Source organism: Melanerpes formicivorus, unplaced genomic scaffold (genome assembly GCF_026170545.1).
Source record: "Melanerpes formicivorus ecotype bairdi unplaced genomic scaffold, bMelFor1.0.p_v2 SCAF_93, whole genome shotgun sequence".
Lineage (NCBI taxonomy): Eukaryota > Metazoa > Chordata > Aves > Piciformes > Picidae > Melanerpes > Melanerpes formicivorus.
The window spans coordinates 1688217-1709778 of NW_027142445.1; the positions used below are offsets into that span (position 1 = coordinate 1688217).

The 21562-nt window shown below is 64.8% G+C and overlaps 1 protein-coding gene across 1 annotated transcript in view; it reads right to left on the bottom strand.

The window, feature by feature from the left end:
* LOC137455229 (hydrocephalus-inducing protein homolog) overlaps positions 1 to 21562 on the bottom strand; it is a 60568-nt gene that overhangs the window by 15440 nt on the left and 23566 nt on the right. Inside the window, exons 22-45 of the mRNA XM_068165849.1 lie at positions 20843 to 21156; positions 19065 to 19236; positions 17637 to 17852; positions 16186 to 16395; positions 15044 to 15181; positions 14599 to 14776; positions 14059 to 14189; positions 13215 to 13348; positions 12086 to 12222; positions 11140 to 11267; positions 10840 to 11031; positions 10323 to 10472; positions 9044 to 9283; positions 8348 to 8516; positions 6677 to 6847; positions 5930 to 6108; positions 5304 to 5447; positions 3975 to 4158; positions 3412 to 3553; positions 2724 to 2829; positions 1497 to 2021; positions 868 to 1050; positions 401 to 603; positions 70 to 252 (exon numbers count right to left, since the gene is read on the bottom strand). Coding sequence (XP_068021950.1) covers positions 70 to 252; positions 401 to 603; positions 868 to 1050; positions 1497 to 2021; positions 2724 to 2829; positions 3412 to 3553; positions 3975 to 4158; positions 5304 to 5447; positions 5930 to 6108; positions 6677 to 6847; positions 8348 to 8516; positions 9044 to 9283; positions 10323 to 10472; positions 10840 to 11031; positions 11140 to 11267; positions 12086 to 12222; positions 13215 to 13348; positions 14059 to 14189; positions 14599 to 14776; positions 15044 to 15181; positions 16186 to 16395; positions 17637 to 17852; positions 19065 to 19236; positions 20843 to 21156 — 4529 coding nt within the window. The remainder of the gene's footprint in view (positions 1 to 69; positions 253 to 400; positions 604 to 867; positions 1051 to 1496; positions 2022 to 2723; positions 2830 to 3411; positions 3554 to 3974; positions 4159 to 5303; positions 5448 to 5929; positions 6109 to 6676; positions 6848 to 8347; positions 8517 to 9043; positions 9284 to 10322; positions 10473 to 10839; positions 11032 to 11139; positions 11268 to 12085; positions 12223 to 13214; positions 13349 to 14058; positions 14190 to 14598; positions 14777 to 15043; positions 15182 to 16185; positions 16396 to 17636; positions 17853 to 19064; positions 19237 to 20842; positions 21157 to 21562) is intronic.

Genomic DNA, 21562 nt, shown 5'->3' on the forward strand with positions numbered 1-21562 from the left:
CTGAGGGGCAGAGTCTCAGCTCTGAGCTCAGGGGCAGCAGAGCGGGATGGCCCCAGGGGCCAGCCTTACCGTGGCTCCTGGCTGATGGTGGGGTACAGGCAGCTGCCCCTGCAGTGCAGCTGGTAGGGGCGCTTGGTGCCCAGCAGCTCAAAGTGCAGCCTCTGCTCAAAGCTGCCCAGCAGCGCCGAGCTGAAGTGGACCTGCAGCACCACCTGGCCCTGGGCAGGCACTACCCAGCGGTAGCTGCTGCTCCTGGCAGGGAAAGAGGAACCTTCAGGCACTGCTGAGGAGCAAAGGAGAGCAGGAGGAGCTGGGCACTTGCTGGGGGGGAGCTGGGCTCAGCAGCCTCCTTGGCAAGCTGGCCCTGAAGCAGAGGGATCCCTCCTCCCCCACGGCTCACCTGGCACAGCTCTCTGGGGCTGGCACAGTGCCCGTGGGCCTTCGGCCCTCCTCAGAGGGATGGATGGAGGCTACCGTGGCTGACCTGCGCAGAGCTCTCCTGCCATCCCCAGAGCTCCGCTTCCTCCTCACAGCTTCCTGGCTGCTGGAGGCTCTTGCCCCCCTCCAGTGGCCTCTGCCTGGGGCTCCCTGCTCCTCTGAGAACTTCAGCCCAAAGGGAGAGAGCAAAGGGAAATGTGCCCTGAGAGCCAGCCCTGCAGGGGGGGCTCAGCAGAGCACAGGGGCAGCACCCCCTCAGGGGAGGCTCTCTCCCTCCCAGACTTGCCCTGTGCTCAGGGCAGAGAGCAGAGCTCTGTCTCTTCTGGACAGCCAGAAGGGATGGCTGCAGGCCTGGGGCCCTGGCACCTCTTCACTGCCCTTCCACTCTGAGCCTTTGCCACCCCCCCTGCCCCCAGCCAGCCCTGGCACCTTCACTGTGCGCACAGAAGCAGCCTCCTCTTCTGGCCCTGGGGCACCTTGTGGCAGGAGGACAAAGTGCTGCTCGGCCTCTGCCACAGGCAGCTCTCTCTTGGCTGGGTAGTGAGCCACAGAGTAGAAAGCAGTGGGGGGCAGGGGGGGCCCTGAGGGACCCAGGCCCAGCTCATCCAGGACCTACGGCAGAAGAGCAAACCTCGGTCATGCTCCCGGCACCTCCATCCTCACCCCTCCTGAAAGACACTCAGCTGTTGGCCAGCTCTGATGGAGGGAGGTGGAGCACAGCCCCAGCCCCAGCCCAGGCTGCTGGGCAGGCTCCAGAGCAGGGCCAGGGCCCACAGGGGGCACCTGCAGAGGAATCTCTGCTCTGAGTGGCTCAGCTGAAGGAAGCAGTGCCCTGGAGCTGGCCTGGCACCACCTTTCTCTCCAGAGCGGGAGAGCAGCTGGCAGGCAGGAGGCCTGCACAGAGAGCACTCCCTGGCTGCCCCCAGCCAAGCCACAAGGCTGCTGTGGGGCAGCAGCAGCAGCCTGGGCAAGGCTCTGTGCCCTTGGCACCCGCTGGGACACAAGGCCCCAGGGCCCCCCCGGGGCAGGCTCCGGCGCTGAGCCTCGCGGGGCTCTACCTGCTCCGGCCTTGGCAGCCTCCTGCTCTCCAGGATGGTGCTCAGCACATCTGCACAGCTCAGCACCTCGATGTCTAGGCAGGGCACCCCGACTGCCTGGCCGCCGCCTGCCCCTGCTGCACCTTCCCCTTCCAGCTGGGCCAGCTTGCGCTCCCCCAGCCTCTTCTGGAGCTCCTTTCTAGACTTCTGCCTCCTGAGGCGGGGGGAAGGCTGCTGCTGGCCTGCTGGCTGCAGCACCCCTGGCTCTGCAGGGACACCCTGCACCCTGTCCCAGCAGGACAAGAGATGAGCCACATGCTGCCGTGACGCCTCGTAGCTCTGGAACCGCAGGGCCAAGCTCTGCTCGCTCTGCTCCCCTGAGCAGCTGGCTGCCAGGCCCAGCTTGCTCTGCTGCTCTTCTTCTTCCCTGCCAGGTGCAGCAGAGGCTGAGCACTCCTGGGCAGAGCCCTTCTCGGTCCTCCTCTTGGGGATGCTCTGCTGCCTGCCGGGGGCCTCCTTGCTGCTGCCGCTCGATGTCTTTGTGCTCTGGGCAGGAGGAGCAGGAGAAAGCCATCAGCATTTCCAAGCTGCAGGACACTGAAGATCTTGGCAAGAGCAGCCCAAGCCTCACCCCAGACCTGTGCTAGGTGCTCTACAAATCCCAGGCCAGAAGGCAGCTGGCACCCACTGGAGCTCCACTGAAACCCAAGGCCTCGGCGCCAGACCCACGAGGAGGCAGCAGCTGAGGAGCTGCTCCAAGCCCAGCAGGGAACTCCAGAGCCCTCCTTCCTCCTGGGCAGGCCCTGGGGCTCCTTTCTGGGCTGCTCAGCACCCCTGACTCTTTGGCAAGAGACACCTGGGCCCTGCTGCTGGCCCTGTTGCTCTCTCCTGCCAGACAGGCAGGAGCAGACCTCACTTCCCAGAGGGGACCTGGCTCAGGGCTGCAGGGCACAGGCAGGGCAGGGAGAAACGCTGGAGCAAAGCCATCCAGGCCTTCCCAGGGCATGCCTGCAGTTGTGTGGAGCCAGGACTCAGAGGCAGCCTGATCCCAGAAGAGCAGCTCAGCCACAGGGCCGTGGCAAAGCCCCCAGGGAAGCAGCAGCAGCAGCAGCAGGCAGCAGCTGCTGTCTCCCAGCACAGCCCCAAGCAGGAGCAGGCTGCCCAGCAGGGCCTGGGGCTGCTGGGCTCTCAGCAGTGCTGCAGCTCAGCAGCAAGGTGCCCAGGGCTCTTGCTCACACAGCCACCCACCTGCCTGACCAGGCTTCTCTTCCCTTTGCCTTTGCCCTGCTGCTCCAGCTCCTCTGCCTCCTTGCAGCGCTGCTGCTGCTCCTGCTGCTCTCTAGCCAGCTGCAGCCTGCAGCGAGGCAAAGGGAAAAGAGCTCTTGAGAGTCACCCCCACAGCCCTGGGCTTCCTCAGCCCTTCTCCCTGGGCACAGCCTGCTCCTTCCAGAGCACAGTCACAGCACCCAGAGGCTGCAGGAGCTCCCCTCCTGCTAAACAGGAGTCCTGCTGGAGCCCAGCTGTGACCCAGGCAAACCTCTGCTCTCTGGCCTCACACAGCTGTGCCTCACACAGCCCCACAGCACATCCCCCCTGCTTGGGGGAGGGAGGGCTGAAGGGGATGGCAACCGAGGCCACGAACTCAGAGAGCCTCCGAAGGGCGAGGGCAAGGCAAGCCCAGAGCCCAGCTGCCTGCAGCAGGCTCTGAGCCCGAGGCCTCGGCACCAGCAGGAGCAGGAGATGTTCTCAGCCCCCAGCAGGAAGCTCTCTCCTCTGCCGGCAGCCAGGCAGGGGGAAGGCACCACCCCTGTGCCGCTCGGCATCGCCACTTTGGGGCTCTCCTCCGGAACCCCCCCGAGCTCAGCCCAGCTCCCCAGAGCAGGGACACCTCTCCGGGAGCCTGTGCTGGGCAGCTCCCCACAGAAGGCTTCCAGACCTCTGCTTCCTCTGCCGCTGGAGCTGCCGGATCCTGCTCTCCAGCTGAGCTTGCTGCTGCTGCGGGAGGGCAGCAAACTCCTCCTCCCCCAGCTCCCAGAGCAGGGCTTCCTCCCTCCTGGCTGCAGCTTCCTGCTCCCGGCCTGCAGCAGGGGTCAGAGGAGAGAGCATCAGCAGAGCTGTGCTGGGGGAGCCGAGAGGAGCCCCAGCCCAGCCCCCTGCCGGCAGCTAGCAGGGAGCTCCCAGCCCTGCTCCCAGCTCCAGAGCCCCAAGCTAGCGCCAGGCTGGCAGCTCCTCTGCCTTGCTGGGCTCAGGCCCCAGCGTGGGGCACAGCTGGCTGCTGCTCAGACACTCAGCCCCAGCAGCCTGCACTTGGGCCCCAGCTGCAGTGCTGCAGCCTGAGAGAAGTCTCCCAGCCTCAGCCCTGCTGTGCTGGCAGCAGGAAGGAGGCTGAAGGCTTCCTACAAACACCTCTCCCCAGCTGTGCTGTGAGCCAGCTCCACCTGGGCAGGGCTGAGGGCTGAGGGGAGAAGCCTTGGGAGGCAGGGAGATGAGGAGCCTCACCTGCCCGCTCCTCTGCAGCTGCCTGCCTGGCTTGCCAAGAGCCATAGTCCTGCAGCAGGTTGACAAAGTAGATGTGGGGTCGGTTTCCCACAGCCTGGAGCAGGCAGAGGAGAGCAGAGAGCGTGCTGCCTGCACAGAGGCTCTGCAGGCCATCAAACACCACTCCCTGGCAGCAGTCCCTCAGCTGTGGAGAAAGGCCAAGACAAAATCAGCTGTGCCCTGCCTGCAGCTCTGGGCCACTGGGTGAAGCCCCTTGGCAGAGGGCAGCAAGCAGCTGTCCCCAGCTCTGAGCTGTCCCCAGGGCCCTGCCAGCTGCTGGCATCTGCAGCTTCCCCCAAGGAGAAGAGAGTAGAATAGAACAGACCAGGCTGGAAGAGACCTTCAAGGTCATCACGTCCAGCCCCTCACCCAACACCACCTAATCAACCAACCCATGGCACCCAGCACCCTATCAAGTCTCCTCCTGAACAGCTCCAGGGATGGGGACTCCACCACCTCCCTGGGCAGCCCATTCCAATGGGCAATCACTCTCTCTGTGTAGAACCTCCAGCCTGAACCTCCCCTGGCACAGCCTGAGACTGTGTCCTCTTGTTCTGCGGCTGGGTGCCTGGGAGAAGAGACCAACCCCCACCTGGCTCCAACCTCCCTTCAGGGAGTTGCAGAGAGCAAGAAGGTCTCCCCTGAGCCTCCTCTTCTCCAGGCTAAGCAACCCCAGCTCCCTCAGCCTCTCCTCACAGGGCTGTGCTCCAGACCCCTCCCCAGCTTTCTTGCCCTTCTCTGGACACCTTCCAGCAAGTCAACCTCCTTCCTAACCTGAGGAGCCCAGAACTGGACACAGGACTCAAGGTGTGGCCTAACCAGTGCAGGGTACAAGGGCAGAATGACCTCCCTGCTCCTGCTGGCCACGCTCTTCCTGATGCAGGCCAGGATGCCCTTGGCCCTCTTGGCCTCCTGGGCACACTGCAGGCTCATGTTCAGCCTACCATCAACCAGCACCCCCAGGTCCCTCTCTGCCTGGCTGCTCTCAGCCACTCTGACCCCAGCCTGTAGCACTGCCTGGGGTTGCTGTGGCCACTGTGCAGCACCTGGCACTTGGATGTGTTCAATCTCCTGCCCTTGGACTCTGCCCATCTGCCCAGCCTGTCCAAGGCCCTCTGCAGAGCCTCTCTGCCCTCCAGCAGATCAACTCCTGCCCCCAGCTGGGTGTCATCCCCAAATGTACTGAGCCCAGGAGCCCTCCAACAGCAGGACTCCTCCTCCTCTCCCAGCCCTCCTGCGCTGCCTGGCCCTCTCCAGCAGGAAGCTCTCCTTCCCCCCCTGGCCACGCACCTGCAGCCTCTCGGAGAGGATGGCCACCAGCAGCTCCTGGGGCAGCACACAGCTCCCCAGGCCCAGCTCTGCCACGCCGCTGCCCCTGGGGCTGAGCCGCAGCTGTGCCGGAGGCGCCGAGACCAGAGGAGAGCCAGAGGAGCCCTGGGGGTTGAACAGCAGCACACTGAACATCCCCAGAGCAGAAAGCCCCCTGGGAACCCCCTGAGCCATCCCAGCTGCTGGCCTTGGAGCTCTCACTAGCAACAAACTCCAAGGCAAGCGTGGGTCAGAGGCTGCAGGGGACAAGCCTGCAGAGCACAGCCCTTGAGCAGCAGCCCCCAGCGCTGGCAGCAGCCCACAGCACAGGAAGGACAAGCAGGAGCTCAGGCCCAGGCAGCGTGGGGCCAGGAAGGGTCCTGCTGGGCCAGCCTGACCTTCAGCTGCCCAGGGCAGTGCTGCAGTCCCCACCCCTGAGGCACTGCAAAGCCACAGAGATGGGGTGCTGCGGGACAGGGTGCAGTGCTGAGCTGGCAGTGCTGGCTCAGCAGCTGCATTTGATCCTCCTTCAGCCCTGCCCCAGGCAACACAGCTCCCAAAGGGAAGGGAAAGGGCCCTGGCATCAGCCAGCGCAGGCCAGGCCTCACCTGGGAGCCTGAGGACTCTGCTGCAAGCTGTCTCTCCACAGACATCTTCCTCTTGCCTGCCCCAGCTCTGGCCTGGCCTGGTGAGCTGAGGGAGTGCTGGCTGCCTCTGTCCCCAGAGCTGGGCTGGCTCAGGCTGCGGCTGAGCCTGGCCTTGGAGTAGCGTCGCCACCCCGGGGAGCCTGCAGAGGGCACAGAGGACTCAGGGGGCTGCTGTGGGGAGCAGCCAGGCACCTTCCAGAGCAGTGGGCACCCTGGCAGGGACAGTGCATTTGCAAGGCAGAGAGCTCTGGATGCATTGCCCAACCTCTGCTGCCCATCTCCATGGAGCTAAGAGCTCCACGGGAGACAACCCCAGCAGGGAGCCAGAGCCTTCTTCCTGCCAGCAGCTTGCAGGCCAGGCAGCTTCCCAGCTGAGCACTGCAAAAGCAGCCCAAGCAGAGCCCAGCTGATGGCCACAAGGGCCAGGCTGGAGCTAGCAGGCAAGAGAACAGCTCCCAGGAAGATGCTGGAAGATTGCTCCCCCAGCCCGAGCAAAGGAAGCTGTGCAGAGGAGGCAGAGTGCCCCTGCCCGAGCCCTCGGGCTGCAGCCTGAGTGCCCAGAGAGGCTCTCGGGAAGGGCTCTGCCCCGCTCCGTGCCGCAGCCCTGCTCCCCAAGCCCCCCGGGGCCGTGCCACTGCTCTGGAGCCGGCAGAGGCGCAGCCCCGGGGGCTCCCGCAGCGCCGCTCCGGGCCCAGCCTGGCTCCTTACGGCCATCCTGTGGCTGCTGCGGGCTCTGCTGGCTGCCGGCGCTGCACAGCTCCCGGGCTCGCCGCCCTGCCGCGCTGCTCCCGGCCGCCACGGCCTCGCTCACCACAGCGTCCAGGGACAGGCAGGCGGCGCCGTAGTGCTTGGCCAGGGCGGCCGCTGCCGACGTCTTGCCTGCAGAGAGAGGGAGGCTGCTTGGGGACCCCTGCGGCCGCAGGGCTTGCCGGGGACAGGCTCTGCCAGGCCCCCACGCAGCTGAGGGCTGCAGCCCACCTCAAGCCTGCGCCCAGGCTGCCGCTTCCAGCCCTGTGCCAGCACCGCTCGGACCCTGCCCTGCCCTGGGCTGCTTGCCCTTGCCTCGGGCAGCAGCTGGGCACAGCTCGGGGCTGGGGAGCGCTCCGCAAGGCAACGTGGAGCACGGCAGCCACCGTGGGGCCATGCGGCCACGGGGACAGGCTCACCCTCCTGGGGGGAACGAGAGCCCAGCTGCCTGGGCACAGGAGGAGCCACAGCCCTGGCAGCAGCTGCTGAGGGCCTGGGGCCAGCCCGGCAGAGCCGTGCCTCACCTCCCGGCACCTCAGCCGCTCAAGCCAGCGCCATGGGCCGCCAGGACACATCTCCCCTGCTTCCCCCCTCCTCACAGCCCAGGCTGCAGCTCAGCTACCTGCCAGGGGTGCCCCATGGACGATGACCACGATGCCCCTGCCCTGTGGGGCTGCAGCTCCTTCGGCAGACGCAGCGCTGCCCAGGGCCAGGACCCTATGGACTGGGCTGGCCTGCGGCTCTTCTGAGGCCTCCCTGCTGCCAGTGGTGCTTTGCTGATGCTCTGCTGTGCACACACAGGTACAAGAGTCAGCCTCCTGCCCTCCTCTCATCCTCCTCATCCTCACCAGCCCCTCGGCTCCCGGCAGAGGAGACTGCTCAAGCCAACGGCACACCCATGGGCTCGCCCTGCCCTTCCTCTCAAGCCTGTGCAGATCAGGCTCTGCCCTGGATGCTGCTCCAGGTGCCCACAAGTGGATGGGCTGGCAGAAAGAGGAGAGCAGAGCATGCAGCAACACCCAACAGGACTGAAGCCCGGTCTCCTGCCATGAGCTGTCCACATGGCCCTCATGGGAGCGTGGTGCCAAGCTTGCTGAGCAAGAAGGGCAAAGCCAGAAAGGAGCATCTGAGACAGTCCCAAGGCAGAGGCTCCATCTGGGGCTCCTCCAGGAGCTGGGTGCTTGAGGAATGGCACTGCAGCAGATGTGGCTGGGCTCTGAATTGCCCAGAACAGCCCTCAGGAGGTCACCCAGAGCCTCCTCAGCTTGCAGTGCCAGAGAGGACAGCAGCGGTGCTGCCCTGCCTAGCACAGCTTCCCCATCACCCTGATCCCAGCAGCTGCTGGGGCAAAGCTGAGGCTCATTTGGCAAAGCTGAGGCAAATTGCCCAGGCCTTTCCCTTGGCCCTGCTCCCCCCTGCCAGGAGCCATCCTCATTGCTTCCCCAGGCAGGGCAGAGAGGAGCTGGCTTTGGTTGCACTGCTGGCTGTGCCAAGCCACAGTTTCACCAGGGCCTTGCTCCACCCAGCTGGGGCATGAGGACTGCTGGAGCCCCAGAGAATGAGGCCCTGGAGAGCTGGGGGCTGGGCTCCCTGCTGAGCCCCCACTCAGGACAGCCGAGAGCAAAGCCTCACCCTCGTCCTGGGCTGTGGGCTGCTCAGGCTTGGCCTTGGCCTGCTGATCCTGCAGCCTTTTCTGGCCCCGAGACAGCTGCAGCAGCTCTGGAGGCAGCTGCTCCCCCGGGGCACGAGGAGGCAGCAGCAAGGTGCTGCGGCAGTCGAAGCCTTCCAGCGCCCTCAGGATCTGTGCATGGGGAGGAGAAACCACCCCTGGGAGGCACTGCTGGAGCTCCAGCCCGGCCCGGCCCCGGCCACAGCCACGGCCACAGCCCCAGCCCCAGCCCCAGTCCCAGCCCCAGCCCCAGCCCCAGCCCCAGTCACAGTCACAGTCACAGCCCCAGTCCCAGCCCCAGCCCCAGCCCCAGCCCCAGCCCCAGCCACCCCCAGCCCCAGCCCCAGCCCCAGTCCCAGTCCCAGTCCCAGCCCCGGCCCCAGCCAACCCTCCCGGCCCCAGCCACAGCCCCACCCGGCCCGGCCCCAGCCCCAGCCACCCCCCCGGCCCCGGCCAGCTTCCCCCTCTTGCCTTCCTCACAACTGCAGGACCAGCCAAGCCCCTCCACAGCCTGCCAGCAGAAGAGGCTAACTCTGAACCACCACCCCCCCAGGCTGTGCCCTGCCTCCTGTCTCCATCTCCCTGGCACAAGGCTGGGAACACTGCAGTGCTCTGAAGCTGCACAAGGTGGATGTGGGGAGCAGAGCTCCTCTCTTTACCTGCTCCTCAGCAAGGTACTGCAGGTCATACTCCAAGGAGTAGAACTCGATGGGGAAGCTGCAAGGGTTCTTCACCACCACTGTGCCCTGTGCCCCAGGGCTGGATGGCAGCACTGGCCCCAGCTCCAGCACTTCAGGCTGGAACTCCAGCCGTGGCTCCAGCCCACTGCCTGAGACCAGCAGCTGGAGGTGCTGGCTGCTGTGGCAGATGTGGATCTTCAGGTTGCTCCTGTAGAGCTTCTGAAAAGAGAGAAGGGCAGAAAGCTCCTCCAGGAAGTGCCAGGGCCTCAAACTCACCCTGTGCCCCGAGGCCAGGGCTGGCAGCAGCACCTCTGAGCTGAATGGAGAACAGAAAGCAGGACAAGGAGGGCTGCTTGGAAACTGGAAAAGGCAGAGTCAGGCTCAGGGAAGGGAGACACTTGGCATGCTGAGAGTGCTGAGCCCCTGGCCCAGGTTGCCCCACGGGGGAGATGCCCCCCAGCAGCACAGGGCTTTGCCTTGCATTTTGGAGAGGGAACCTGGAGCAAAGAGCTGCTCAGCCTGAGCCTGCTCAGCATAGCCCAGGGCCCTCTGATCCCCCAGGAGCCAGGTGGGAGAGCTGCTGCTAGCCCAGGCTGGGCTGGGCAGAGGGACTCCCCAAAGGACTGGCCCTGCCAGGAGAGCAGAGCAGGCTGCTGGCTCAGGAGTGCTGCTGCCAGCAGCTGAACCTCTCCCTGCTCTCTGTGCACCTCCAGCTCTCCTCAGCTGCCCTGGAGCAGAGCTCCTTGGAGCCTGCCCCATCAGAGGAGGTCTTTCAGCACTCCCTCTCCCAGCAGCTCCACAAAAGGCTGCTGGCTCTGTGGAGCAAGGGCAGGGGCAGTGCTGGAGCACGGAGCTGTAACCTTTGCCCTCTGCAGGCTGCTGGCAATCTGCCTCTTGTGGGCAGCAGGAGTGCCCAGAGGTGGGAGATGCCCCATCCCTGGCACCACTCCTGGGGCAGTGCAGTGCTCAGCAGAAAGGTCTGCAGGCTTGTGGTGCCCAGACCCAGCCCTGGCAGCGCTGTGGCGGGCAAGGAGCAGCTGAACAAGAGGGGCAGAGGAGCTCTCCCTGGCCAGACAGGAGGGGAGTCCTCTGCTCAGGGCTTGGCTCCCCAAGCCCCCTCTGCAGAGGCTGCAGCAGGGGAAGCTGAGCTTGCAGCAAGCTGCCCGTGGGGGCAGGGCTCAGCTCCTGCTCCCAGCCTGGGCTCTCCTGCCCACACTGCCCTGCCAGACCTCCTGGGGGGGACCCCAGCCCAGCTCACCTCTTCCACGGGGCAAAACCTGACTCGCAGGTTGCACCACTGCCCGGGGGCCAGGACTCCAGCTGAGGGAAGCACCTCAAAGACGCCGGCCTTGGCCTTGGGCTCCTGCAGCAGCTTCCCACGCCTGCTGGCTGCCAAAGGCTTGTCCACCTGAGCACAGAAACCAGGGGCTGAGGTCTCCTTGCTCTGGCAGGACACAGCTGGCTTCCTGCAGTGCTGGCACTCCTGGCCTCAGAGCACCCATCCCAATCAGGTGGGGCCAGCCCTGGCCTAGAACTGGTGGCCAAAGCCAGAGGCAGGAGAGGCAGCAGGGGAGGCTGCTCCTGACGAGAGGAGCAAGGGCTGAAGGTGGCAGAGAAGGGAAGCAGCAGCTGCTCAACAGGCCCAGGGCACCCTCCAAAGCCTCCTCAGCCCAGCTGGAGCCCAAGTGCTGAAGCAGCCAGAGGAGCAGAGGAGGCAAGAGAGAAGCAGGAAAGGCAGCCCAGAAGATGCAAGTGGCAGAGTGTCTGTGCTTTACCTTCTGAGCAGGCTCCTCCCTGCTGAGGAACCACTGACAGGGCACTGGCAGCTGGTTGTAGAGCCGAGTGGTCTCCTCCTGGCACTGCCCACACTGGAGAGGGGAGAAGTCCAGCCTGGCCCTGGAGAGGCAGAGGGAGGGCACAACCCCCCTGGCACGCAGGAGCAGACGAACCGTGGGGCCTCCTGTCACCTGGTGAGGCACAGAGCAGCCAGGTGAGCTCCAGCTGGCCTCTGCTGCTGGCCCCAGCCTGCCCCCGCAGGGGGTGAGGGCAGAGGGAGGGGAGGAGGCACAGGGCACCTGGATGGGCAGCAGCAGGGCCGCCTGGCCCAGCGGCAGGGTGGCACTCTGGGGCTCCAGGCACACGGTGAAGCTCCTGCTCTGGGAGCAGGGCAGCTGCTCCACGCGCTCCAGCTCCACGCTGAAGCCTTCAAGAGATGGACAGGAAGCAGCTGAGGCACAGGGGACAGCAGCTGGGGCACCAGCAGCCTAGGGCCACCTGAGTGTCCTGCCTGGCAGCCCTGGCAAGGACTCTGCCTCTCCAGAGCAGCTGCTGCTGCTCCTTCTCCCCCGGCACCGCTGCAGGCCCAAAGCTTGGCACAGCCAGAGCCCAGGCCCCAAGGGGGGAAAGGAAAAGGTTTCAGCTGAGGAGCTGCAGCAAGGCCAGGGAAGGACACTCAGACCTCTTCAAAGGAGAATTCCCAGCTAAGATTTGCCCATGCCCTGCTGCTGCCTAGAAACAACTGAGGGAGGCCTCTGGGCACCCTGCAGACACAGCAGGGCAGCGCTTGGTGCTGCTGCAGCCTTGCCTCAAGGGCCGCTCCAGAGGCCTGTCTGGATACAGCACAGCCCCTGCCAGGCTGTCTCCTCAGCCAGGGCTGAGCACAAGTGCCACGACCTCAGGAACTTCACACCAAGCAGCTCAGCAGCACCCAGGCTCCAGCTCCTTGCAGCACAAGGCCAGAGAGCACCCAGAGAAGCTCAGCTGCTGCTGCTGGCAGCCGAGAGCAGAAGGTGCTGAGAGGTGCCCAAGGTGAGCAGCCCATCCAGCCCCTGCAGGGCAGAGTTAGGGCAGCCACAGGCAGGCCAGGCCCCTGGGCACTGCTGGCCAGCAGAACTCAGGCTCCAAAGCAGCAGGTCCCCAGCAGGACAAAGCTCCCCAAGAGCTCTCCGTGGCAGTGGCTCAGGCTGAGCTGCCACAGGCAGCTCTTGCAAGGCCACAGGAAGGGTCTCCAGCACTGCCTACCTGTGCCACACAGGAGCTGCCCAGGCACTTGGAAGGACACAGGGAAGTGCCCCAGGCTGGTGACCTTCACGCTGCGCCTGTGGATGCCACCCAGCCCCACGCAGCCAAAGTCCAGGATGTACTCAGGCAGCTCAGCTCTGCAAGGAGGAGGGAGGGCACTCCTGAGCCCACAGCCTGGCCACGTTGCCATGGCATGGGAGGTGCAACTCCAGGGCAACGACTCAGCTCAAGCCCCTGGAGCCCAACACCTGAGCAGCTGGTGCCAAGACTCTGGCCGGTGCCAGGGAAGGCAGGGCCCAGCTTCTAGCAGCTCCCAGGGGCACCTTCAAGCACAGCTGGCTGCCAGTGGGCACTGCCCACAGCTCCTGGGCCACTGCACACAAGTCCACTGCACCTCCACTGCTCTCAGTGCAGCTGCTGAGCCTGGCCCACAGCCCACCCCTGAAACTGCTTCAGGACCTTGTCAGCAGAGTTCTCCCTCCCCCTCCCCCCCAGGAAATCTTCACCACTCTGCACCCAGCTCTGTCCCCAGAGCCCCAGGGGCCGCAGCCACCAACCCCTGTGAGAGCCACAGGAAGGTCCTGTCCAGAGCCATCCCACTGGGAAAACACAGCCAGGATCTGTTCTGCACAGCACCTTCTGCCTGAGCTGGAGCCTGCTGCTCCCACTGCTCAGCATCAAGGAGCAGAGGGAAGGACCAAGCGACCTAGGGGAGCCCTGCAGTCCCACCAGCAGCCAAGGTCCCTGAGGGAGACTTTGCCAACCTGCCCTTCGGGTCAGATGTGGTCTGGTGGCACCAGGAAGCCAGCTCTGAGCTGCCTCTTTCAGGGCTGCCCAGCAGGGATGGTGTCTGGGCTGGCTGGAGGGGCCTCATGGTCTGCACTGGGTCCCCTCAGCTCTAGGCACAGAGCCCAGCATCTGTGGGGAGCTGAGAGCAGCTCCACAGCTCAGGGAAGCGAGGACACTCAGCTGCTCCCAGGCAGCAGGGCACAGCTCTCAGGAGCAAAGCCTTGCTGCTGGCCACAGCTGCTCCAGGCTCTGCAGAGCCCAGCAGCTCTCAGCAGCAGGGCTGCACTGCTGGCTGTCACCCCCAGGGCACCTGCAGACGGCCAGGGATGTCCTTACTCACTCGAGAAGCCTGCGGCGAGCAGGCAGCCTCAAGGCAGCTTCCTTTGGGGCGCTGCAGGCCACAGCTGCCTGCTGCTCCAGGATGTGCTCCTTGAGCAGGATGTCCTCCAGCTGCACCTGCAGCCCAGGCTCCAGCTGAGGCAAGGAAAGACAGGGACTGCTCAGCAAAGCTCCTTCCCAGGGCATGGGCTCAGCTCCCCAGGAGGCTCCCAGCCTGCTCTTGTTGGGAGGGCTGAGGGAGTCCTCCTGCCCCACTGCCTGGGACACCTCCAGCTCTCTTTGGCAGGACCTTGTCTCCAGAGCTACCAACTCCAGCCCCTTCAGCTGCCCAGGCACTGCAATCCAAGCTGATCTGGCCAGACACAGAGGGACAAGCCAGGGACTTGCCAGAGCTCCAGGCATTGGCCTGCCCCCAAGCAGTGCCAGAGCAGCCTGGAGCAAAGCCCTCTTGCCAAGGAGGCCAGGAGGAAGCTGCTGCTGCTGCCTCTTGGAGATGAGCAGCGAGATCACAGTCCCAGGGCTGGCTCAGGCTGCTGCTCTCAAGCTCTGCACACCTGGCAGAGCTTGGCTGGGGGGCAAGAAGCAGCCTAGAGATGGGGCCCCAGCAATTCATCCCCAGGAGCAGGGCCTGCAGGATTCCCCCCAGGCTGCCAGGAAGCTCCTCCAGCTCCAGCAGGGACAACTAGCAGAGCTGGAGAGCTGAGCTGATGATGTCCCAGCTAAGTGGGGCAGGGAGGGCCCACCTGTTAGCAGGGCACCCAGAAGCCTGCTGTGGGCTCCAAGGGTATCCATGGCACAAGGGGGAGAGGCTGGCAGGTGCCACACGGGGCAGCAGCTGTTCTCACCGTGGCGTCCGAGTCATCTGGGGGTGGTTCTGTGGCTGCAGCCTCCCCCAGGGCATCTGCTCTCTCTCTCTCCTTGTCCTGGGCCAGCTCCCCTCTCAGCTCCCTGAGAATCTGCTCCCATCTCTTGTTTCCTGAGGGCAGAAACCCCCCCTCAGGTGGCAGCGTGGGCATCTCGGCTGGGCAGCCCCCTCCCCACACCGCCTCTCCCAGCAACGCTCCTCCAGCAGCTCTGGGCAGTGGGAGCTGCTCCTCCTGCCTGCAGCCTGAGCTTCAGCCCTGCCCAGCTTCCTCCCCCAGAGCAGCAGCTCAGCCCCTGCCAGCTGATGCCCATCCAAGCCTGCCCAAAGCCCTGCCTGCGTCTCGGCCAGCAGCTCGGCAGGGCTGCAGCAGGGAGTCTGCCGGGACACAGCCCCCAGGGACTGCCAGAGACTCAGGAAGCAACCAGTGCTGCTCTGAGAGCCCTGCAGCCTCCAGGCTTGGCTGTGGGAGATGGGGGAAGAGGCAGGGGAGCATCCTGAGGAGCAGCCAGGCAGTGCTTGCCTTGGATGTTCCTGGGCAGGTGCAGGCAGATCCTGGGAAAGCTTCCCTCTCCTCTCAGGCAGATCTCCTCTGGTTGCAGGTGACCCACTTGGAGCTGGAAAGCCTTGCAGAAGAGCCCAGGCACTTCTGGCAGGTAAGAGACTTTCAGCACCTGCTGCTGGCCGGCTTCAAGGCAGCCCTGCAGGGAGAGGAGGGAGGGAATGCAGCAGAAAGGCTTGGCTGGAGTTGAGGCACAGCTGGCCTGGAGGGTCTGAAAGGCCTCTTCCAAGCCCAAGGATCCTGTGATTCCATCCCCCTCAGCAGAGGCAGCTCCCAGCCCTGGCTGCTGCTGGGGGATCTTCCTCTCCTCTTCTCTTTCTCCCCATTTGTTCCCTCCAAGCCCAGCCAGGGCAGTGCAGGCTGGCACAGGCACAGGCACAGTCCCTTGTGCTGCCCCCATCCTCACCGTGCTGGGCACCACCAGGGGCACGCCGGGCAGGGGGCTGCGGGCAGTGGCCGTGCCAGGGCTCAGCACCACGAAGGTGAAGGGCAGCTTCCCACTGTTCTGCAGGGTCACCTCTGCCTCCAGGAGCGAGTCCCACAGCTGCAGAGAGGACAGAGGAGCGGGCAGTTAGAGACAGGCCTGGCACTGGGCATCTCCTGCAGCTGGCACTGGCACAAGAGCCAAGGCAGGCAGCACAGCAGAGCAGCAGGAGAGGAGGGCACTTGGCTCTGCCAGCTTCACCTGGGGACCCCCAGCCACAAGGGAGCTCTGGGCCCTGCACAGGAGCTGAGCTTTGGGGCACCCTGCAGAGGGACAGCACCAAGCATGAGAGCAGAGAGCAGCCAAGTGCCCTGAGGAGGACTTAGCATAGAAGGGGCCAGGCTGGCAGGGACCTGCAGAGCTCAGCCAGTCCATCCTGCCCCCAGGCAGCAGGGAGCTCCAGAGCTCAGCCAGTCCATCCTGCCCCCAGGCAGCAGGGAGCTCCAGAGCTCAGCCAGTCCATCCTGCCCCCAGGCAGCAGGGACCTGCAGAGCTCAGCCAGTCCATCCTGCCCCCAGGCAGCAGGGAGCTCCAGAGCTCAGCCAGTCCATCCTGCCCCCAGGCAGCAGGGAGCTGCAGAGCTCAGCCAGTCCATCCTGCCCCCAGGCAGCAGGGACCTCCAGAGCTCAGCCAGTCCATCCTGCCCCCAGGCAGCAGGGAGGTCCAGAGCTCAGCCAGTCCATCCTGCCCCCAGGCAGCAGGGAGCTGCAGAGCTCAGCCAGTCCATCCTGCCCCCAGGCAGCAGGGAGCTGCAGAGCTCAGCCAGTCCATCCTGCCCCCAGGCAGCAGGGAGCTCCAGAGCTCAGCCAGTCCATCCTGCCCCCAGGCAGCAGGGAGCTCCAGAGCTCAGCCAGTCCATCCTGCCCCCAGGCAGCAGGGACCTCCCCGCTCAGACTTCCCAGCTCGGGTGGGGTGGGGATGGCCATTCCAGAGCAGCTTGGAAGCAGAATGCATCACTCCAAGGTGGTGCTTCCAAGGCCTGGAGCCAGCACAGCAGCTAGCCCTAGGGCTCAGTGGGCAGCCCCCAGCAGAGAGGGCTCCAGACAAGGAGAAGCCTGCGCTACCTGCAGCCCAAAGTCCAGCTCCGTGGTGTCCAGGTGGTAGCTGAGGAGCGAGGCCTCCCCACGCAGCCTGAGCTCGTAGCTGGGGCCTCCCTGCACCCTGCAGAGGGCCCTGGCACAGGCCACAACCTTGGGGTGGCCAAAGAAGCTGAAGGTGACCTGCTGGCTCTGGCCTGGCTGCAGCAGCCCGTAGAGTGGCAGCACATCGAACACCTGGGGAGGAGAGGGGGAGAGGCTGAGCAGGGGAGGGGCTGAGTGGGGGGAGAGGCTGAGCAGGGGAGGGGCTGAGTGGGGGGAGAGGCTGAGCAGGGGCGGGGCTGAGTGGGGGGAGAGGCTGAGCAGGGGAGGGGCTGAGTGGGGGGAGGGGCTGAGCAGGGGAGGGGCTGAGCACTTGGATTGGGAAGAACTTAATCAATGCACCACACTAAAGTCATTTGGGAGGGATCCTGGCAGCAAGAAATTCTCTCTGCTGCACAACTTGGCTTTCCAACCTTCCTCACTGGCTGGAGGATCACACCAGGTGCTAAGCTGAGAGGCCTTGCAGCCAGGGGGGCCTCCAGCCCAGCTCCCCTGACTCCTGCTGCTCCTCACTCTCTGATCTGCACTCTGCTGTCTCTCCAGATGCTACAGCAGAAGCCACTGGCAAATGTCCTCTCCAGCACTTGCTTAGTGACAGGGTGAAGAAGATGTGCAGCTTGTGGCCAGCAGGCCAGGGGACATTCTCCTGCCCCTCTCCCCTGTCCTGGGGAGGCTACCTCTGGAGTCCTGGCTCCAGTGCTGGGCTCCCCACTTCCAGAGAGACAGGGAACTGCTGGAGAGGGTCCAGTGGAGGCTGCAGAGCTGCTGAGGGGCCTGGAGCAGCTCTGGGAGGAGCCCTGGGGTTGTTGAGCCTGGAGAAGAGCAGCCCCAGAGGGGAGCTGAGCAATGCTCAGCAAGAGACAAAGGAGCTGTGGGGGGCAAGAGGCTGGGGCCAGGCTCTGCTCAGTGGTGCCCAGGGACAGGAGAAGGGGCAGTGGGCACAAAGTGGAGCCCAGGAGGTTGCATGTGAAGAGGAGGAGAAAGTTGTTTGGTGTGAGGGTGCTGGAGGCCTGGAGCAGGCTGCCCAGAGAGGTTGTGGAGTCTCCTGGTGTGGAGAGCTTCCAACCCCCCCTGGGCATTGTGCTGCTGGGCAAGCTGCTGTGGGTGCCCTGCTGGAGCAGGGGCTTGGACTGATGATGCCCAGAGGTCCCTTCCAAGCCCAGCATGCTGGGGTGCTGTGAATGCCCCCAGAGCTGCTGCACAAGGAGTGTTTTGGCTCAGCCCTACACCATGTCCTGCATGGCCTCTCCATGCCCAGCTGCCTGGAGGGATGTGAGGCCACTCTGTGAGCAGTGCTGAGGGCCAGCAGTGGCAGTCCCAGCTGTGGAACTGCTTCTCCCACTGCAAGGCTGGAAGCCAGGCAGCTTCCCACTTACCTCCTCCAATCCCAGCCTGTGGGGCTCTGTCTCCTTCAGCTTCATCAGCTGCCTCATCCCAGCTGGGCTGGGAGCTCCCACAGCACCTTCCAGGGCCCCCTCCTGCTGCACAGCACCTTCCAGGGCCCCCTCCTGCTGCACAGCACCTTCCAGGGCCCCCTCCTGCTGCACAGCACCTTCCAGGGCCCCCTCCTGCTGGGTGGCACCGGACAGCAGCTGCAAAGCAAGCACCAAGGGCTGCAGTGAGCAAGTGGCTGCTCTGGGTGAGAGCACTCTGCTGCAGGCTCCAGCACCTCCTCAAGCCAGGGGCAGCTGAGATGGCAGCTGGGAGCAAATCAAGTCTGGCTATGGCCATGGCATCTGCTGAGTGTGGCTCCAAGGCCAGCCCCAGGTCAGGCCTGGGCTCCATCCTCACCTCCTACACACAAGCTTGCAGGAGCCTGGCAGAGAGCCCAAGGGGGCAGCTGGCAGCCTGGTGCCAGTCCAGCTCTGCTCCCTCCTGCCCAAAGAACATGTTGAGAAGCTCCTGCCTGGACAGCTTAGGTTCTCCAGGACCAAAGCAGGGACACAGCTGCCCCTGAGACTCCCCCAGCAAAGGAGGACTGAGGGAGGGCTTGGCCCAGCTCTCCAGTTTCCGGTGGTGCTTTGGTTTCATTCCATGCCCTGATGGCTGCTGGAGAGCTGAGGAGCTCCACCAGGTCATTATTCTCCAGACACCCTCCTGAAGAAGGCAGCTGAGATGTTTTCCTGCCCTGCAGCAGCTGGCAGCTTGTCTTTAACCTCAGAGGTGCCAGCTTGCAAAGGGAGCCTTGGCTCTGGCCTTCTGAGCCCTGTTTCTGAGAGAGGCTTCTGGGCTTGCTCCTCCAGCTCCAGAGGCTCTGCTGCTTCAGGAAGCTCAGAAGTGCTTTGTGCTGGGGCCTGGCCACCAGCAGGCTCTGCAGGAACGCTGCTGGGACAGCCTTGGGCCTAAGCAGAGCTACATCTCCCTGGCAGACAAAGCCCTGGGCAGGGCTGAGCCTCCCCTTGGGTCAGGTCCCTTCCTGAGCCCTGAGAGCTCTGGGGCTGTCTCTGCCATCCCAGCCCTTGGCTAAGGCCAGGATGTGCCAATGGCTGGGGCTGAGCAGGTGGCCCCTGGGGATCGGTGCTGGGCTTGGCACAGAAGGAAGCTCAAAGCCTTCCCAGCAGCATGCAGGTAAAAGCCTCATTTGACACTGGGAAACAACCCAGCCCAAACTCTCCAGAGGCCAGGAGGAGCTGAGGGAGGCCTCCCCCAGCCAGACTGTCCTGTTTGTCCCTCCCCAGCAGCCCTGTGTCCAGCTGCTGGCCCTGCTGCCCTTCCTGCTCTCAGGGGGCCGCGGGGCCATGAGAAGGGAGGTTGGCAGCAGCAGGGCTCTGGGGGCAAGCTGGGAGGTGTCCCAGGAAAGCTACCTCTGCTTCCAGGCAGTCCTGGGCATCTGCTGGCTCCTGGGCAGGGTCCCCCACTGCCCCCAGGGCTTGGGCTGGCTCCTCCACACCCCCATGGCCGGAGCTGCTCCCTGCAGAGGCCGAGCGCTGCCCGCAGGCTCTCTCCTCCTGCGCTGCTGGGGCCGGGAGGCTGCACCTGGAACAGAAGCTCCCTGTGAGCAGGGACTGCAGGGGCAGGCAGGGGAGACTGCCCCAGCAGCTCCTGGCTGGCCACTGCTGCTCTGAGCTCAGCACTGGCTCTGGCCCAGCAGCTCCAGCCCAGGATGGAGCAGGGCCAGGCTCTGGGCTGCCCAGCTTGGCACAGGGGCAGTGCAGGCACCTGGCTGCTGGCAGACAGGGCAGAGGCCAGGGCTGGGGGCCAGGAAGGGCACCAGGAAGGGCAGCCAGACACACACTGTGCAAAAAGGGAGACTGAGAAGCAAAGGGGCAGAGCCCAGCAGAGACCTTCTGGTGGCCTTGCAGCACTCCCAGTGCCCTACAAGGAAGCTGGGGACAGCCTTTGGAGCAGGGCTTGGTGTGCCAGGCCCAGGGTGGGGGGAGGCTTGAGCTCAGAGATTCAGAGCAGACACAAGGCAGACATTTGGGATGCTGAGGAGAGGGAGACACTGGCCCAGGGTGCCTGAGGAGGGGGGAGATGCCCCATCCCTGGCACCACTCCAGGTCAGGGGAAGGTGGAAGGAAAAGAAGCTACCAGCCAGGTTGCAGCCAGGAAGCGATGGAGCCCTCAGCCTCTGTCCTGTCCCTGCAGCAGCCCCAGGAGCTGAGGCTTTGTCTCTAAAGAGACAAGGTGAGAGCAGGGGCTGAGGGCCCTGGGGCTGTGCAGCCTGCAGAAGAGCAAGCCCAGAAGGGATCTTCTGAGTGCTGGGCAAGAGCTGAAGGGCAGGGGGCAAGAGGATGCCTGTGGTTTGGCAGCAGCAGAGCAGCTGTGCTTGGGGGGACAGAGGAGTGGCCTCTGCTTGCCTGAAGGTGGAGGCTCTTGGAGCAGGGGCTGGGTGCCAGGCAGGCTTCACCTCTGAGCAGCCAATCCAGCCCCCACACAGCCAAAGTTTCTCCTCCTGCTCAGATGGAAGCCCCAGGGGGCAGCAGGCTCCATGGCCTGGCACTGGGCACCAGGCACTGGCCCCAGCCTCCTGCCCCCATCCTTCAGCTCCTGCTGAGCATTGCTCAGCTGCCCTCTGGGGCTGCTCTTCTCCAGGCTCAACAGCCCCAGGGCTCTCAGCCTGTGCTCCTCCCACAGCTGCTCCAGGCCCCTCAGCAGCTTTGCAGCCTCCCTGGGACTCTCTCCAGGAGGTCCCTGGCTCTCCCGAGCTGGGGAGCCAGCACTGGACAGCGTCCTGGGGGCAGTTCCTGTGTCGGTTCTTAGGACTGGAATGAGAAGAGGTGGGGCTGGCAGGGAAGGCAGAGAGCTCCCAGTTTGTATCTGCTTGTCCCAGGGCCCAAGCAGGGCTTTGGAGCTCCAGAGACAAAGCAGGACTGGGGGGCATGGGCTCCAGGAGAAGTGCTGCCAGTGTCTCAGAGGCTGGCTTGCAGAACAGTGTCTGCTGCCCAGCATCACAGTGCTGCAGGACTCCTGTGCCCTGAGCAGCCAGCCTGAGCTCAGCTGGAGGGCTTGTTCCTGTTCCCACCAGGGCAAGGGGAAAGCAATTGGCCAGAGCCCAGGGAAAGCACCTTGGTCTCTGCAAAGCACAAGCAGGACAGCAGGAAGGAGAAGAGCTGCAAGGAGAGGGCAGAGGTGGCCATACCTCAGCTGGCTGCCCTGGCTGTCTGGCAGCAGCTGCCAGCAGTAGGAGACAGGCAGCTGGCTGCAGTTGCTCATCTCCAGGCTCTGCACAGCTCCAGTGCCATTGAGGATGCAGCCAAAGTCCACAGCCATGCTCTGGAAGTGCAGGTTGGGGCAGCAGACTTCTCCCCGCAGCAGGACCTGCTCCTGGTGAGGGTGCTCCAGGAACTGGATCCTCAGAGCCTGCTCCACTTGCCAGGAGTGCAAACCCTCTTCATGAGCAGGGTTAAAGCTGATGCAGAGCTGAAGCTCCTGGCCTGCCTCCAGCTTCATGGGCTGCAAGGAGAGGAAGAGCATCCAGCAGCCGTGGGATGCCGTCCCCAGGGCTCAGGGCATGAACCATGGCAGTGCCCAAGTGTGGCTCCAGCAGGGCCTGCCTGTGCCAGCCCCACCCCACTGCTGGCCCAGCCCCCCTCAGGCTGCAGCAGAGGCACCAAAGCCCCCCCCAGAGCAGCACCCTGGCACCAAGGCTGTTTGCCCTGCTCCTCCCAGCACTGCAGCCTGGCCCTGGCAGGGCTGGCACCGGCAGGGCACAGGAGTGGTGCCCAGGGCAGTGGTGGAGTCCCCATCCCATGGCAGAGTCCTGGGGATCTGGTGCTGAGGGCCATGCTTTAGTGGTGAGCTGGCAGTGAGGAGTTCCCAGTTGGCCTTCTTGAGCTGAAAGGTCTCTTCCCACCCAAAG